The sequence below is a fragment of the Pollachius pollachius genome, assembly GCF_949987615.1.
Source record: "Pollachius pollachius genome assembly, chromosome: 7".
NCBI classification, from domain to species: Eukaryota; Metazoa; Chordata; class Actinopteri; order Gadiformes; family Gadidae; genus Pollachius; species Pollachius pollachius.
This window is the reverse complement of record NC_136940.1, coordinates 6,670,103-6,689,420: the sequence shown is the minus strand read 5'-3', so window position 1 is coordinate 6,689,420 and position 19,318 is coordinate 6,670,103. Positions and strand designations below refer to the sequence as shown.

At 48.4% G+C, this 19,318-nt stretch overlaps 1 protein-coding gene across 1 annotated transcript in view; it reads right to left on the bottom strand.

Annotated features, from left to right (window-relative positions):
* Window positions 1-19,318, bottom strand: part of adgrl2a (adhesion G protein-coupled receptor L2a) — a 97,943-nt gene that overhangs the window by 25,528 nt on the left and 53,097 nt on the right. Inside the window, 5 exon segments of the mRNA XM_079740533.1 lie at window positions 766-804; window positions 1,877-2,062; window positions 3,240-3,343; window positions 4,343-4,756; window positions 17,559-18,359. Coding sequence (XP_079596659.1) covers window positions 766-804; window positions 1,877-2,062; window positions 3,240-3,343; window positions 4,343-4,756; window positions 17,559-18,359 — 1,544 coding nt within the window.

Below are 19,318 nucleotides of genomic sequence, written 5' to 3'. Positions count from 1 at the left end.
AATGCCGTGTCAAGGCTAGAGAACGTCCATATTGATGTTTTTTTTCTCTACCCGGTCTATGGTTCGGAATAGATCAGGTTACGGTTGCCTTGGAATAAAGACAATCCACAGCCAGGGACTATTACCACCAGCTCTGGTATTTGTATACACATATATGTTAAACACGACTCGCTGGAAACAAGGGGAGAGAGGGAATAAATAAAGAAGAGAATGTTTGGACAGGCGAGCAAATAGAGTTGATTAATAAGGCCGATGATGCCGTCATGTTGGGATCGTGGCTGTGATGCGTCGAGAACACGAACAATCTTGTTAAAAACAAACCGAAAAATAAATAAATATATGGAGAAATGAGGGAATCAAAGAAAGAGGAATAAAAAGGGAACAAACAAATAAATATGCCACAGTTGTAACCACCAGAAGGAGTGGCGGAAAGAGGCCCACACCAGAAGAATAGTCTAGAAGCTGGAGAAATGAGCCACATTCGTAATTTGCGAATGGCCATACTACGGCGTGGAAAGCGATTTGGCTACAACTGTGGCTGTGTATATAAAGGCAAATTACTGGTAAATGGGAGAGACAGAAGAGGGTGAGGGTAGGGGGAGGTTGGGGAGGGAACATGGTGGCGGTGGTGTGCAGAACGGGCATGCTGCTGATTTTGTGGGGGTCTGAGGGGTGGGGGTGGGGGTACATAACACAGAAGACATGGAGGTGGGCAGCAGGCAACAAAGTGCAGCAGTCCATAGGAGGATAGCATAGCGCCAATACCTTCATGTATGCCCTGCATGTCCTTTCTCGTTTTTGAAGCTTTTGGTTTTATTAGAAAAAGAAAAACAAGAAAAAACAAAAACAAAAAAAAATAACAGATCAAACACACAGACACAGGAAATTAGCGACTTTGCAAATTGTGCAAAATCTTAATTAGAATTATTAATGGTAGTGTGGCTAACGACTGAGTGACCACCTGGAACAGACGCTATAGAGGCAAACTGTGTCCTGTGTGGCCAGCTAGAACTAACTGGGTTCCAAAAGGAAAAACAGACCTTTCTAGCTCCCAGACATGACATGCTGTATTTTCTACTCAAGAGTCTCTCTGACACATTATGGGGCTATTGGCCCTGGCAGGCAAAATGACAGCAATTACCACAGATGTACGAATATCACCGTGAATACAAATGTCCACCACAGATCCTGAGATAGTATTATCGTTTCTGTGGCTGCTGCTGCTGTTGCTGCTGTTGTTGTTGTTGATGATGTGGTTGTTGTTGATGATGTGTCTGTTGCTCCTGTCCTTGATAAATTCCCTTTTGACTTTGAGAAGAAATGGAGCGATGGGTGGAAATTGTAATGTGGGACTGTGTGTGTGTGTTTTGCTCCGCGCCTCTGCCTTAACCACATGAACATGTCCGGAGTGCACCTGTATGGGTTTCAACCTTTACAGAGGCAGCGTGACCCTGAGAGAGAGAGGACTAAATTGAACATGACTGAAGTATTTATCTTAATAGAGCACGGGGCCCGAGCAATAGTGTGTATTTTAGTTCTATTTATATATATAGATAGTGTGTGTGTGTCTGTGCCTGTGTGCAAGTGCGCATGGATCGAGTGTATGGGCGTACCTGAAATTGCACGTGTGTGTGTGTGTCCGCGTGTGTGATCCACTACGTGCGTTACACTGCGCGTGAGAGTGTGTGTGCACGTGTTTGACCTCGTCCTTTTGCTCGCCTTTTCTTCGAGCGCAGGGTTGGGGCCTGGTTGTGTGAGTGCGAGCGCGCGAGCGCGCCATCAGCGATTGTGCCCGTGTATGCAGCCGGGTGTGTGTGCATGTGTGTGCGCTTGTCTGTGTCGCAGGTTTAAGGGCGCGCCACGCGCGCGACGGTACCTTGTTGAAGCTCCGGCCCGCCGAGTCCTTCTCGCTGGGCAGCAGCTCCTGCAGCTGAGCGTCCAGGATGTCTACCAGCTGCTCCATCAGGCGCACCGAGGAGCTCACGTCCCCCGCGTAGATGGGGCCCTTGGTGTGCTTGGCCAGCTCGTTGGCCAGGTTAGCCGCGTTCTCCCCGCTGCGGATCTGCAGAGGGGCGGGGCGACACGTTTAAAATAGGAGACGGAAAAAGAGTTCCGGTGTGTCATGGGCCCATGAACAACCAGGGGCCGAAGGGTTTCGGGTTTGAACCCCGATCTCCACATTGAGGGACCATTCCTGAGGGTACCCTTGATACAGACGCCTAAACCCCTACCCGATCGCTAACGACATGGACCCAACAATTAAACGGCAATCAATACGAAGTCACTGTGAATAAAAAGACCGAACAATAGACTGAAGCCAATATGGGAGAAGAATGCATCTGAGGCCTGTGTGTGTGTGTGGACATCCAGACAAGCTCCTGAGTGAGAGTGCACAAAGTGAAAACACCGGTTGCGGATGTATTATGGACTCCGAGTCAGGTGAAAGCTAGCTATTGTAGTAGAGTTATATAAAGGGCAGACTGGCAGCAAGGTTATATTGGACTTTAAAATACAATACGGACCCAGCTCTCAGCCAGGCCCCCCCGGGCAGTTCCCAGTTAGAACCGCCCTGCTTGTCACAGCACACACACACATACACACATACACACACATTTTCTTATGTGGTTCTATATAAAGAAACAGCGCTGTAACATTTCCTAGTCTGCCATTTGACACAATCTAAAATGACTGTGCAGCACACTTACATCACCGGTGTCTCTACACGGTGAAACAGCATTGTCATATTTTCTAGCCTTCATTTTGGAGGCAACAGCATTATCTTTTCGCTATTTATTTGAGCTTTTGATTTGGAGAGACAAGTTTACTCCTATACTACAACGACTACAACTATTAGTAGCAGCAATACCCAACGATAATAAGCGCGAAAGAGAGTGAAAACTATTCTGAAAACTCTGACAATCATTCTCCAGCGTTCATTTTGGAGGCAACAGCATTTTCTTTTCACTAACTATTTGAGCTGCTGATTTAGAGACACAAGTTTACTCCTACACTACAACGGCTACCACTATTAGTAGCAATAGTAGTTCAACGATAATAAAATAAAACTATTCTGAATACCATTATCACGACTCATTTTGAATAACAGTAGTTAATATTACTGTTATTATGACTGAAAAAACATGGTACAATATGTGTGATCACTATACATATAAGGACTGGTAAATAAGGAGCTGCACAGCCCAGCATAACACAAACAGGGTGGTACAGCTGAAACTAACCTTCTGGGCGACTTGGTTGACCCAGTGGGAGGTGCAGTTGCTGAGGTCGGGGCCCTTTGGGTGCCAGGCCCCAGTGGACAGCACGCATAAATAGGAGGCTGTGCCTGTTTGGGAAAACAAGACACAAATAGTTCCAAGTTCAACCTAGTTGAGGGAGAATTGACTGAGACAGCATTTCTTTTGGGGAAAAACAAAGCGTGGACTATGGAATGTATACTGTATATTAGTAGAGGTTGCGTGTAAGTGTTGGTGTGTATAGTGTGTGTGTGTTTGCGTGTCACTGTGTATGTGTGTGTGAGTGTGTGTGACGAATGATGTGAAAGCAGCACAAAGTATGGTGGCTTCGACGAAGGCCGTTGAGAAAGGCTCGGCCACATTTGTCTTGAGCTGCTCAAACTGAAGACAAATATTTACAGAAGCTCAGGGGCCGATTCCATCATTCCATCAAGCCAGCCCCCACCCTCCAAAAAAAAACAACTCTAAAACCTTCTCCCAGCATTGTTAGGCCCTGTGTGTCAGCCGAAACCCCCCCCCCATCCCCCGGGCGCTAACATCATTTCACACACAAACAAACGTGGAATGCACCTCACCTCCACGCTAGCTTCACGGGACGGAGCTGAGACCGCTACGGCCAAAACACCACCGCCGTGTCGGGGTGGAGAACGAAAAAAAGGGTTCCGCCATGTTTGGCCTCAAAGGAATCGCAGGGAAAACGACGACATTGTTACAGACGTCTGGCGTGAGATAACTTTATCGATTCCACCTCGGTGCTTGCGTTTTTCGGCAAATAGACACATCATCGGACAAAACACAGCGTTACGACACGATATTAAAGACACCTACAATGGTGTCCCCCCCAGAGTGACATAATACCCCCATAATACCTCCATGTCACTCGGGGGTAGCCCCGAGTGACATAATAAAAAAATAAACCGGGTGGTGCTGGGGAGAGGGTGTGTGTGTGTTATCCCAGCGATGAGGCGGATGTGCATTCCTCTGTGTGTGTGTGTGTGTGTGTGTGTGTGTGTTTGTGTGTGTGTGTCGTGTTATGGACACGGCGCTCTCCCTGCGCGCGTGTTTTCCTGGAGGCCTGTTGTGCTCACCTCGGGTCCCCTTGGGGCAGGGCCTCTCCACCACCATGCCCCTCTGGGTCTGGGGCCACACGATCTCCCGCCGCTCCCGGGCGTCGCAGAAGCGCTCCAGGAGGGGGTAGGACTCCGGGGGCGGGGGGGAGGCGGTGGGCGCGGCGGCGGGCGCGGCGGCGGCGGGAGGCGGGGGAGGAGGCAGGAGGGGGGGCTTGGCCGCCGCTCCCCTGCCGGCCTCCCGGGCGGGCGGGGCCGTGGTGGAGGCGCTGGCGGTGCCGCCGCCGCCCCCGCCGGTGTTGCCGCCCCCCGTGTGGTTGTTGTTGTTGTTGCTGATGCCGCCGCCGACGCCCCGGTGCACCGCGGTCGTCGCGGCGCTGGTGGTAGTCCTCAGCGCCGCTGCTGGCGCCATGGTGATGTCTGATTGGGGCGGAGCTATAGCCGGCGGGGGTGAGGGGGGGGGGGGAGAGAGAGAGAGAGAGAGAGAGAGAGAGAGACAACAAGATAAAGAGAAACAGGCAGAGCGATAGAGAGAGAGAAACACACAGGGAGGGGCATGGAGAGAGAGAAAGGGATGTTAATGATTATGTGGGACTTGACAGTGCTTGAATGCACTGTGTGTGAAGCACTGCCAATGAGGGGGACTAATGATTCAACAGATACCATTATGTGGTAACTTTGTCATTTGTGGCCACAAACGTTATTCAAACACATTTAGAGAAAGACCCAAATACACTGAGAGGAATAAAAAGACACAAATACATTTAGAGAAAGACCCAATAAAGACAAACCAATAGACAATTACATTTAGATAAACATATAAACACATCCGATTAACCACGTTTCTGAAGGGGCTTTACGCAGGCAAGGAACAACACTTGCTGCTCGCTCTGGCCCTAGACTACTGGGGATGTTTTTTCTTTATTCACGGCAGCTAGCTATCTGTCAGTCCGTATCGCGAACAAGACAACAACAATAATTACAGTCAAACACGCTCCTGGCCGGCAGACATCACCGCCTGGGAGCCGGTGGTGGCAGAAAAGATTGAATTTCAGTGGAGAAACAAGTCGCCCTGCATGTGAATCGGTGGGAGGCTGAACATTCGTTCTTCCCGGCTCCTTCCCTTTGCTATACCTGCGACGAAGCAGGTGAACTGTAGCTCACGCAGAGCCCCGGGCAAATAAAATACGTTTCAGTCTGGCGGCAGGGAGTGAGTCAGAGAGAAAAATAGTACACTCCATACATTTAACATAAGCCACTAAGGGGAAAACTAAGGGAGGACATTTTTCACACAGCACTCCGAGGTGTTGCCATTGGTAGCCCTGCCTGTAATTACTTTTCATGGAAAAGCTGAACGTAAGGGATTGTTTTTTTTCTCCCCCCATGTTAAAAACTTGATAAATAATCGACAGTTCGATGGTAATCTGCTCCAGCATGCTTCAGGTGAGCAGCGCTATGAATGTTGTTTGTGATGAAAAATATTTTAAAAAAAAATCGAAAGGAGGAAAAAGGCCTCCACAGGAATCAAAGCGGCTATGATTGTAATGCAACATGTGTACTGCATCTAATCGCGTTTGAGCACTTTGATTTCACCCATTAGGCCGCCTGTAGAGCATGTAGAAAAATGTGCAGCCGTGCCGTTTGTGCACTGCTTGAGTCGTGCACAGCCAACCTCAGAAGTCAAGCACTGCTGGGATTGTCAGAGAGAGAGTGAGTGAGTGAGTGAGAGAGAGAGAGAGAGAGAGAGAGAGAGAGAGAGAGAGAGAGAGAGAGAGAGAGAGATAGCGAGAGAGAGAGATAGTGAGAGAGAGAGAGATACAGAGAGATAAATAAACAGAGAGAGAGGAGGGGATGAAGACAGAGATAAAGAGAGGGGGTAGGAGGAAAAGGGAGTCACAGTGATGGGGTGGGGATTGCCAATGCGGAGAGATAAGGCTGGGGGGGTCTGATGGGAGAAAGAGAGAGACAGACAGAGAGAGACAAACAGACAGGCAGACATACAGAGAGAGGGAGAAGCTTACGGAGAGAGGTAGACAGACGGACAGAGAGAGGCAGACAGACAGAGAGAAGAAGACAAGGACTGGCAGAATTAGGAAGACGCAGACAGACGGAGAGTGAGAGACAGACAGAGAGGCAGACAGACAGAGAGAGGAAACGGAAAGCATGGCACGCAAACAAACCGATGACAGAAGAACTCGACGAGGAGAGCGACGACGAGTGGAGGGACAGGGAAGACAGCTTCTGTCTCCTGGCCAATCGGAGAGGGGGGAATGGAGGACGGAGAGGGGGAGGGGGGGCGCGCAGAGCTCGCCAGACCCCAGGCGGCGGCCACTGCTGCTGGATCTATTGCTTCCATTGGATAATGGGCCTGGCTGATAGCAACAGTTAACACCCCTCACCCCCCAGCCCCCACCCTCAAAAGCCCCCCCCCCCCCCCTGCTCCTGGCTTTGGTGTAAAAAGCCCGGGCCCAGACCCTGTGGTGTGGAGGGTGGATGTGAGGAGCTGGGGGTGGAGAACAGCCTTTAAGGGCCGGGCCCCCCCCCGCTACCTGTGGTGAACTAGGGCTCTATTGACTGTGGGAGATGACTGTGTGTGTGTTGTGGCCCCTGGTGGGGTTGTCTCGGAGCTACCGAGCTTCCAGACAAAAGCTGCCCGAACGCACCCGCACGGCTACACAAAGTAGACAAACACGCGCACACACACACACACACACCACATAGGCACGCGCACACAAACACGCCAGGGCGCAACCCCCGCACACACACACACACATTCACGCGGGCACACACAAACACAGACTCACAAGAGAAAGTTCACCAGTGCACACAGACACACAAACACAGCCCACTGAGAGACTGCACGCCGGGCAGAGTGGCGTGCGTTCGGCAATGAGGCGAAGCCAGATACAGTCTGCAGCCTCTTCTTCCTTTGTTTTAGTATCATTGCATTGATCTATTTCTATTTATTTTCCTTTTTTTTTGCCCCACAACCGTTCCATGTGCTCCTCTGTTCCCGTTCTAGCCCCCCCCCGCCCTCCCCTCGTTCCCCTCCACCCCAACCTGGCCGCACCACCCCCACGACAGCTCCGGCTGAAAGACAACCTGTGCTTAGTGTCCTTGCGGCAGGCTCCACCTTTAGCCAGGTAGGGAGGAATGCAGGTCTCCATTTTCTACACCTACCCCCACCCAGCATGACCATCACTATCGCCACCACCACCACCACCACCACCACCATCTTCCTCCTCCATAAAGGCCCATTCACTATCGCCTTGTTTTTCAGCTGACCACTGATCTGAAAACGCTCACCAAGTGACGGAGAGAGAGACGGAGGGAGGGAGAAAGATGACGGGGAGAGAGAGAGAGAGAGAGAGAGAGGGAGAGGCCGAGATGAAAGCCAAGGTCCGTTTCCACTCTCTGCACATTAAGAGCGGGCGTCCGAGCAGCATGTGTGCCTCGTTTACCGCTGTCTCACAGAACAAATGGGCGTGAGCACATGTGTGTAAATTATTATCGTTGCAGTCTTTGCTCCTGTGACCGGGCACATTAAACCCCCTTTAAAAAAAAAAACGAGAAAGAAAGCAAAGAAAAACATTCCCAGGATATGGTGGGGCTCCATATAGGTTTCCTATTTCCCCCCCAAAAAAGTATGAAAGATGATGATGATGATTAATCCTAGTCTCCATGGGTGGGGGGTAAAGGAATCCAGACAGAAATTAAATGAAAACGAATTTCCCTGAGACAGCATGATTTAAGACAAGGGGCTCACAAGCACACACGATAAATCAAAGGAGGCGTCTACTGTAATCCACGCGCATTCCTTCCGCATGTTCACTAACAACCACATCCATTCCACAGCCCTATAACTCACGAGCGAGCCCCTTGTAATGGCTCTCTCTCTCCCTTTGAAAGGCTGCACTCCATGCCTCTAATTGTGTTATAATGTACAGTTACATCCTCTCCGAGTGTTTAGGGGTGGGGCCGTTCCTGGTCCGAACCCCAATGTCGACATGTAGGCAGCCTTGAGACAGACCCGGAACATGTCCTACCTGCTCCACAGTTATGACAGGAGAACCGATCCAAAACGCACTGCGAAGTCGCTTTGGATGAATGAGTCGGCTAAAACGCTAATTAGTAAACCGTTGTTCGGTTTTATTTTACGCACTGTACTCAACTGTAGCTGTAAAGGTAACCGACAGATACCTGGGTGTTACTCTGATAGGGTTAATGGCTTGTCTTTTATTTAGCCTTCCATTAGAGAGAGAGCGGGGGAGAGAGAGACGTATAGGTTTTAGCTGGAGCCTTGGATTGATTTTGGGCCCCGTAATAGACTGACTTTAAGAATAGAATAGACTTTTTCAGTGAAGGGCGGAAGGGGTGAGGAGAAGTCGAGTCAGAGGGAATTAGCATTTGCTCGTGTTACAGTGTGTGTCTGTGTGGCAGCGGGGAGAGCCATGCAGAGCTATAAGCCTGCTAGCTAACAGCGCCGCATCATTGTTCTTAATATGTACAGTCATGCTAATGGTCGTCATCAGGGGTGAACACCATAATGTACTGATGTGTGTGTGTGTGTGTGTGTGTGTGTGTGTGTGTGTGTGTGTGTGTGTGTGTGTGTGTGTGTGTGTGTGTGTGTGTGTTTGAGGGGGCAAGGGGGAGTTGAGTCAAACAGGCAGAATAATCCAATTGGGAAGGCTCATTTCATGTGTATGTTTATAATGGAGGCTAATCCTATTTAATGTATGTAGAGAGAAAAACAAGGGCTAATATCAATACAGGACATGTTGCCATTGTGTCCTTCCCGGGGATATTTGTGTATTCAAAACAGCCTCCTTCTGACCAGTAGCTCTGCCCATGTGCCCATCCCATAATCCGTAATCCAGTGCTACGCTAATCCCATTACCTCTGCTCCATAGCCCGGTTGAAGTGCATTCAATGAAAAACGAAAGGACCGGCACGAATTATCCTATAGGTATAGACAGGTATATAAATACATGTATTTATCCATATAGGTTATACGTCTATCCATGTACGTGTGTGCATGTGCACTGTACAGTAAGTAGGCATAGAAGCAGGGATTAGGTTGGCTATCACTCGCTTTACAGACGAACAGGGAATGGAACGAACAAGAAAAAAAGGCCCCTTAAAAAGGAGGTATATATTTATATCTATCTATACAGCCACTCTATTCCGCTAACATACGTGCAAGGCCCCTAGTACACCCCTACCGGCGCAATTTTCTTTTGATTATGGCAGGGCAAGCCAATCTCACCGGGAGGCCGGGCTGAGCAGGGAAACCGGGGCAGGGTACTCGATTAATATGTCTCTCCAGTGCTCAGCCCAGGGGGAACCTTCAATTAGCTGTCATAGTGTGTGCGTATGAGTGGAGATATCCTCCCGAGCACAGCCAATAGTCTGAACCGACTTATTCATAACCTCTTTATATAATTTGGTGCCTGCCCCCCCCCCCCCCACACACACACACATCGGTTCCCTCGCCAACACCATCACCACTATCACAGTTTTATTTTATTTTTTCCCCACTTAAATATATCTTAGTGGGGCTCTGTTATTACGGCTGAGGTTATAGGTCTGGCATTTACTACAGACAGAGAGAGAGTGAGATTTCGAGAGCGAGGGAGAGCAAGAGAGCGAAAGAGAGAGTAGGAGAGAGAGAGCGAGCCAGAGACAAAGAGAGAGAGAGAGAGAGAGAGAGAGAGAGAGAGAGAGAGAGAGAGAGAGAGAGAGAGAGAGTAAAATAGATTAAGGGAGAGTAAGAGAGTGAGAGAGAGCTAAAGGGAGAGAGCAAGGGAGAGAGCGTGAGGCCGAGCATGGGAGCGAGAGAGACAAGATTGTGGAAGGAGTGGTAATGCATAGGGATATGGGGATTTGAGTGTTCCGTCGGATGCATACAACAGCACGGATGCGGCTCGCTGGAGTCTCCCCGAAACACACGCCCCGCAAATCACTCACGTACGTCGGTACCGCCGGGACGGGGCTGGCGGTGCCAGGCCTGGACCGTCACGCAACCCGGGCCAGATGAGAACCGACAGCGTGTGTGTCTTTTAAATTATGCTTAATGGCGGCACTCAGGAGAGGTGCGGGCGTAAACTTAACACTTGAGCAATCAACTTTATCCGGGGGGGTGGGGTGGAGTAAAGGCGAACTGAAAAAGTGAACGAAAGCATGCGTTCTAGCATGTCCTGACATGTGTTTTTTTTTTTTCAATTGAGCTATTAATGCCAATGACTCATTGTTTGTTTAATTCCCTGTCGAGTATAGCTGTTATGTATTAAATGTTCTCACAGGGAATCCAACCTTGGCTTTAGAGAGAGCAGGACATGATAATGGTTAGGAGAAGTCATACAGTGTCCTTTTTTTCTTATATCTATGTAATAATACGTCAGCGCAGCTTCTTAATTATCCAATGCTGTTCTCACTGTTATTCGTCCTCTAAATATAAACATGTTGTAGATTTTTTATAAATACAACTAGTAAGAATCATATTAGTGTAGCTATGATGAACAGGTTATTAGCATAGCTAATATGAACAAGTTTCTCGATGCGTAGAATTGCATTTGATTGCGTGCATCTCTATTCTTACACTGCACTCACAGTGGGGATTTCACACACATTTTGTTTTTCCAACAATTCTGTAATGGAAAGGCGACCACACCTGTGTGTCACCAAGAATGGCAATTTGTGATATTTTTTGATAACCGTCAATAATACGACAATAATAGTCAAACGGAAACTGGATTACATGACTCACACTCATTTTGCTGTTTGTTTGCCTGTGTGATGCGTGCATTGATATGCAGCCTGTGATTGGCCAGCATCAGCAACAAACAGGAAGACAGCTGAGTGATATTCATATAATTTCCCCTGAGTCATTATCTTTTCAGGAAGCGTATGTCGTGGTAAGAAACAATAATGGTGATATTAATAAAAAAAGATGTCAAGAATCGGGTTGACTTATTTGGATATTTATATTTAATCTCGCTCCCTCGCGCTCAATCTCTATCCGTCTATCTGTTTGCTTTCAAAATAAAATCACCTGCACGCATATAATATAGGGGTAATACCCCCATACATTCGACAACTCTTTTACATATACATACAGGTAAAGCCGTGCATACACAACAGCATTTACAAGATGGCACCGAAATCATAGAGTAGCTCTCACAGCTGGCGGAGTAGAAACCTTTTTCTTTGCTTGGTTTTTCTCTGTACTGTACGTGACTGAAATGTAAAAACGTGAACGCCATCCATGCCAAGCAGATCTATACGTGAGGCGAAACAGGGACGCCTGTTTTCTAAAAGTTGTACTATTTTCCCAGAGGAACCACAACATGGCCATGTCAGAGGGCACAGTATACAACCGAATAAAACAAATAGCAAGTTGACTTGTTGTTCAGATATATGTTGCCTCTGTCACTCTTTTATTCCCCTTTATTTATCTGTCCCTCTCTTTCTTTCACATACAGGCTCGTGCACGCAAAGACACACACACACGCACACACGCAAACACACACACACACACACACACACACACACACACACATACACACAAAAACACACAAACCCGACACACACTATTACTACTACAAACAGCAACGAAGGAATGTGTGAAATAAATCTCCCAGGCTCATGTCAGAGACTGTATAGGGACCACTGTGAAGTCTAAGTAATAATTCTTTTAATATGCCTCATTTCACAGTCAGTCTGTAATCAAACAAGAGACTGTAGATCCCTTTAGTAGCAGCTCCGCCAACAAACCATAATCCCAACCAACCCCCGCATTCTATCTCTCTCTCACTCTCTCTCTTCCTCGCTCTCTCTCTCTCTCTCCCTCTTCCTCTCTCTCTCTCTCCCCCACTATCTCTCTCTCTCTCCCTCACTCCCCCTCACCCTCTCTCCATCCCTCTCTCCTCATCTCTCTCTCTCTCTCTCTCTCCCCCTCGTATGTAAAACACAGCTCGTGACATTCTGAAACACATACGGCCCAGTTTAATATCGCACTATACACTTGTAGCTGTCAGCTGTGATCGTGTGGTACGTGTCACGCGTGATGTAGCACTTCAACAGTAAAATGTCTCAGGGTAGGAGTCGGAAGCCACGAACGCTGGCGTTAAAGAACCAGGAGAATGTTGCGGTGATGTGTTTTTTTTCCCCCCCTTTCCTGCAGATGAGGGGTTGTAATGGTGTAATGGCCTCGACTCTCCCGAGCATAACCTGGCCACTACTACTACCATTTCTCACACACACGCACACACACACACACACACACACACACACACACAAACACACACACGCCCGCACCAAGCATTTCAGCAACGAGACGATCAGATTTCAGAGCAGGCAGGTGAACCCCTGACCTCATACACGTTGAACATTCGCCATTTAATTCCCGCGGAAAGCGATCTGAGTTGTGGGAGGTTGAAGGTCGCACTGAGGGTATTACTAAAAGCTACATGAATTACAGAAAGCCCTATCATTCCGGTTCAGCTCTCCTGGTAATACTATGACATAGAGTGGGACCCCAGGATGGTCATAACTTGAGCGTAACAGCACAAGAGCATGAAAAAATAAAATAAAAAATGTAAAACGACCACCGGCGCCATAAATGAATACTTTGGATACCTCAGGCGGAAGCGGCAGCAAAGAGCAAGAGAGATGATCCATCATTAAATTAGCATGTCCCTCCCATCATCTACACAGATTGGCGAGGTAATTAATTGCTGTATTGCCAATGCAGGGGAGCGACAGGCCTGCGAGACTTAGGGGAGCGCTGTCGCTGGCAGGGAACTCGTGGAACAGGAAGAGAGCGAGAGACGAAGAGGGAGCAGGCGGCAGGGGAGCAGGGAACAAAGCCATTTTGCGAACCTTGCTAACATCGTGTTGAGGCGAGGGGGGAGGGGGCGAGTTCCAAAGAGTTGGGAGGACGTAGCCAAACCAGGTTCCCTATACGTGCACACACCACTACAGTACGTGCGTGTGCGTTATTAGGGCCCCGGGGGCTGGGATTGTCGTTCATCATCTTTTTAGTTTCGGCGTGGCATCGCAACGGAGAACAGATGTTTTGCGTTGATGTCGGTATGCGATGATGTCGTCGTGGTAACAATTGGATGGATGATGCAGATAAGAAAACATGAACTATAGGTCGTGTTCATATAGCTGATGTTACATAAAGGCCATATGCGCCTATTTCAATGCAACAGATGCCCTCCAAAACTAGGATTTATGTGAAGATAGCGTAACATAACACGAAAATCCTGACGGATGATCTTTTGGGGGGAAAAAAACGCCAACGTACATGGTTGCATTTGAACTCTTTTTTTCTGGAGGAGAACCAGGATGGTGATGGTAATGGTGTCATGCCCATCAGCCAGACAGCGGAGCCCAGAGAGAAGCCAGCTAGGGAACGCGAACGATGGATCTCGTACAGTGGGACGGGAACTCACGATGATGAAGATGAGACACATTGACAGAAAGAAAGAGATGGAATGTGACAAAGCAGGAAGAAGGGGCCGAGAAAGATGGAGGACGAGGACTACAGTTGCATGGTATTGTCAAGTCATTGCATGTCTCATTCATCCCATCTTCAACCTTGTTCTGCAAACTTCTAATTCCGGAAGCCTTGTTTTCTAATCGATAATCCTTGTTTATGCTTCCATCGATAGGCCACCTGCCTGTCTCACTCTCGTATTACGTGCTCCTTCTGCTTCCACTCCTCCGCTTGCCTGTCTATGTTCCTGCGTGTCAATTACCTGCCTGCTAACATGCAGACGACAGAGGCCAGGCGTTTCTCATACGCGTCGAGGTCTATAGAACAAAAACAGCTAAATTAGGTCAGTGGGAAGGGAATCTAAACCCCTGCGCCACACGGCCGTGTGACAGAGAGCATCCTTCTTCAGACAGAGTGCCCGCAGTGCCGCTTTATTCCATTACATAGCCTACGGTATCCTATAGGTAATTGGCCCAGCCAATGCCGCAACACCTTATAATTTCTAACCAATTGGGTCGTTCCTTCCTCGTAAGAATTCCCCCTTGCAAATTACCGATTTGACGGTGCAGTAAAGACTGAGGCCCTGCACACGTGTATTGACATATGCACAATTAAAAAAAAGCCGGTCTTCATTTGTGCCTGTGTTAACGGCCACCCTGGGCCTTGTCTCTCGGAGAAGATTCACAATCTAATTTTGCGTCAAGAAATAAATAAAGAGGTTCTGAGCACACGAGTGGCCCGCCGGGATGGCGAATAGCATCTTTCTCTGTATCTTTCTTAAAAATAAAAGCCGTTTTATATGCTTACTCTGTGCTTTGGAGCCCATTCTAGATTGTTGTGTGCCCTAAATAAACAGCGGCATACAAATGCAATAGCATGTAACAAGATGTTCAGAAGTAACGGCTCACTCGCATCCATTAAGTCCTCTTATTTAACAGATTGTGACAAGAACACTTTTGTTTGACTGTTTTTTCGTTCGATTGTGCTTCCAGGCCTCAGTGAAAGGGAGCATAATGCGTACATGTTTGGAGGAGTGGATTATAAGGTTGTTGTTGGTTTTGTGGGCAGGATGGTTTTATTAGTCAGTGCCAAAAGAAGGATTTACTGACCTATTTAACTTGTCCTCTTCTACTGGAGCTGGTCGTTGGCCATAACCCCAGACAGCCCCCCAAACGTAAGCCCCCAGGAGTTGATCTTCCCCGTGACATGAGCAACATTATTGGACTGGACAAGAACCCAACTGTCTGCAACACGGCGTCCAAACATCACTTTCATGCAATTGCTTTTGAAGGCGGACTAGATTTGAAGAGCTGGACGGAACCGTTGTGGCTGACTAATGATAAACCCCACAAAAGTAAAAGTTAGGAAAGTCCAGTTTACGTGATGTATAAACATACGTTTAATAGACTTTCAATTGTAACAGCCGTTTCGGTTGAAAAAAAAAAAGTGTGTGTATGTTCAAGATTAACCAAGAATATTTTCTGCCGGCACTATTCACATAGCAATCTCGGTCTCCCCTGGCAACAAGGTTGTTATTCAACTGTTCCAGTTTCCTGGATCTTAAATTGAGCTTTTCTGCACAGACGTTAGGAAGGAAGATGGCGGCTTCCCCCCTACACAGACATCAAACAGCCTTGGACAAATATTGAAAAGCCTGTATGTTGCTTGTCCTTGTGTGATTAAATAAGACATTTCATATAACTTCTCCTCCTGAATCCACTTTTGCTGTAATCTTGATAATCAATTCATAAATTGGTACAATTCGGATGTTTTTTCTCAAAAGAAAAAGATTATAAAAAATTCTGGGTTGCAAAAGGCAAAGACAGAAATGTTCTTGAAATTATGGAAAAAACTGAAATGTGACTATGAATTAAAGAAAAAATAAACAAGAATAAACTGATTCCCCTCGACGAAAAAACAGCTAAATATCAGAACCTCAAACCGTATCCGGAAAAAAAAACAAAAACACCATTAAATGTCAAACTCCCCCAATGTCAGAACTCAGCCTTCAACAAATAAACATGTTCCCTCTCGCCTCCATTTCATTGCTTAGTGAGGCGAGGAGCAGCCATAACCGAAGCGTGATATCTCTGGGAGGTGGTCCGGTGTGACAGCTCGAAAAAAGAGTGCCATCATTTACGTGTCAACATCAGCGTCAGCTGGGTGGGAGGACAACTTTATTGACATCCTGATGATCATCACGGACCATTCTCCCTGGCACGCATCGACTGCACCTCAGCACACATTAGTGCTGGAGTTGTGTGTATGTGTGTGTGTTTGTGTGAGTTAGTGGGTGTGTGTGTGTGTGTGGGAGGGGGGGGGAGTAGCCCCTGTGTGTCTCATTTGTCAAGTTGAGAGAACCGTTGCCTCCCTTTCATGTCAGTGTAAAGATTCCCCAATATGGCAGGCCTCAGGGTACTGATATGTGTCACTTTCTTTATTTTTTTTGTCACAGAAACACACACGCCAATAAACTTTCGTTTTTTTTGTGTGCGACTGTTGGAGGAAGCGGATGGGTAGTAGCCTTCACTCCACTGTGTGTGTGTGCGTGTGTGCGTGTGTGTGTGTGTGTGTGTGAGCGGTGTGTGTGCACGTGGTTGGGTCTGTGTGTTCAAACGCCCCATACACCCACGGAGATCTCCTTGTCAAATTAGCCTCCGAGTTCCCATATCCATGAAGAGACCGGCCAAAGTGGTGCGCTGTTCCACTGGGTTGAACACAGTGCTGGCTGCCAGACACCCTATCAATACAAAAGTGTGCGAGGAAACACATGTACAAATATTAAGCCTCTCGGATAATCTGCACAAAAGTCCCTTGACCTCTGTGGCAAGACGCCGGCTGCAAGACCCCAGAAAACCGGGGTGAGAGAGAGAGGGAGGGGATTAACGTAATTACTGTTATTATAGTTCCGACGTAAAGACTTACGGCAGACAAGCCGTCGTGTCCGCGCCTTGACAGCTAAATTAAAAATAAAAACTTGTCGGCCCGATACAACCGTTGTTGTCGATAGATCCCGCTCCCTTCGCGTCCGTCTGTTCTTTCCCTCTGAGCCGGGACACGACTTTTGCTTTTCCACCCTCAGAGTGTCAAGTATGCATTTCTTTGATCAGATTTGGCAGAGTTTGAGTACCCCTTGGGGTGGGAGTGTGTGTGGGGGGGGAGATCTATTCTAGCTTTAGGCTAGTCTTTGTACCTGTCCAGGCATGTGCCCCTCCAGAGGTGAGGGTATAACGCTCTCTCTCTCGCTCTCTCGCTACCTCTTGCTAGGGCCCTCTATCTTAGTCTCTCAGAGGCAGCGTCTGCTCGCGGGGATCCCAGGGGCTTGAGCGTTGGGGGACTTTGGGGGAAGGCCGGCGTGGGCGGGTGTACCTCATTCCCCCTGGACACGTATCCCGAATGGGTAGGTAACTGGCTATGAGGTTTTGTTTACCACCGCTGAGCTGCTCTCGTTTTAACCCACCAGATGCCTTCCTATCCTTCACACACTTTGAAGCCACCATAGCCCATCTAGAGTATTATATTTTAAATTTAAATCCACCGGCTGTGAAAGGTGACACACTGATGTACTACCAAAGGGACCGCTCTGCAGTGCACTGCCGGAACTCGAGACGCGAACGAACGTCGACCACATACAAATTGGAAAGAAGAGAACTTCTGATACATTTTTTTTTTTTTGGGGGGGGGGGTTGAACAGAAAAAGAAAAAATGAAAAAGTATCAATTGACAGTTGCTTACCGTGCGCGGGATCGGGTGGCCCAAACTCCAGATTGTACCTCAGGATGTAAAAATTATTCCACACATAGAGCTGGTTGTCTCTGGGGTTGTATTCCACAGCGGCGATATACTGGTACTGGTTGGGGAAGTGGATATCCACATACTCCCCGTGCTTCTGCTTGGTGTTGTAAACGTAGTCGATCAGGCTCTTGCTCACCTCGCTCTCGTTGTCCTCGTAGGTGGAGCGCACCACGTACAGCACGCCGCACACCATGAAGGCGTTGGACGCCGAGCGCTTGTCGTACGCCGTCTCCCACGTGGCCTCGAAGCGCAGCGTGTACGGGTTGAGCTGGCTGAGCACCATCATGCCGTTGTTCTGCTCGGTGGCGTAGATGACCCACAGGCCATTCTCGTCCACCGCCAGGTCGATGTCCGTCTTGCCGCCCCACTTGTACGGCGAGGTGTCGTGGTAGTTGGCGTTGTTGATGATGGCCTCGCCGCTCTTGATGCGCGTGCGCAGGTCGAACTTGACGATGTTGCGCGTGCGCTCCTTGTTGAAGAACACGGCGCCGTCGTACACCACGAAGCCCGTGCCGTCCACGCGGTGCGGCAGCTTGTAGGTGACCGTCTGCCGCGAGTTCTGGAAGTCGTCCAGGGAGGAGTACTCGATGAGGGTGTCCGTGCGGTAAGGCGTCCAGGGCATGAAGTAGATCTTGTCGCCGGCCTGCAGCGGGTCTTTGCACCAGGCGCCGGCCTGCTGCTCCGCTTCGTACAGAAAGGACGTGTCGCCCACCGCTTTCAGCGTCCCGGGACAAACAAATACTATCGATGGGGGAAGGGGGAGGGTGGGATGGGGGAGAGTAGAGTAACACAGAAAAGGAAAGAAAAGACAAAAACGGCATGGGTTAACATGCACAAAGCTTTTTAGTTTTACGTTATAATTTAGATTTTTTTGATAGGATAATGTCCTAATGTCCTTGTTTTTGTTTTACAGGTTGTCCAGGGAAAGGCGTGGTCAAATGGGCACTAGTCAGCTACAGCCAATGTACACAAGCGGTATGGTGGAGTGTAGTGGACGCATGTAAAGGAAACAAAAGGAACACATAAATCGTTAAGCATAATGTCGAGGTATATATGTATAGGATAGTTCCGGAGAAAAAAAGACGCTTTGCCTCATTGACTGGAACAGAACACAAATGAGGGAAGGGTGGGAGGGGGGGAACAGAATAGAACAGAAAACAAACGCAAATAAACAATTGGTCCTGTAAACAAATAAACCAGGAGGGAGAAAAAAAGGGAAAAAAAATAGCAGCCAACTAAAGAATTCACTTGGCAACAGACAGAAGAGGTTACGATAGAGCAGGAGAGAGAGAGAGCAGGTCCCAATGCAAATGTGGTGTGCGTAGTTTGATGGGCCTCGGATGGATACAGCACCATCCCCACCACCACCACCGCCACCACCCCATTTTACAGCTTATACCTGAGAAGGTCGCCATTACCAAGGGGGTGCAAATGTCACGGCGGCTTAAAAAAACAACTTATACACAACTTAAAGCACTCTCTTTGTTTGTGTGTGTCGTGCGATTGAGGCGTTTGGTTGTGAATCCCTCGGGGAATGGGACGCAAAAGGAGGGGAGAGGGGGGGGGGGGAATAAGCAACAGTTGAAGAAATAGAGGAGGGAGAAGAGAAGGAGGAGAAGATAGGGCAGCAGAGAAGGGGGGGTGCCGGAGAAAGGGGGGAGGATTGAGAGAGAGAGATTGAAAAAGAGAGAGAGAGAGAG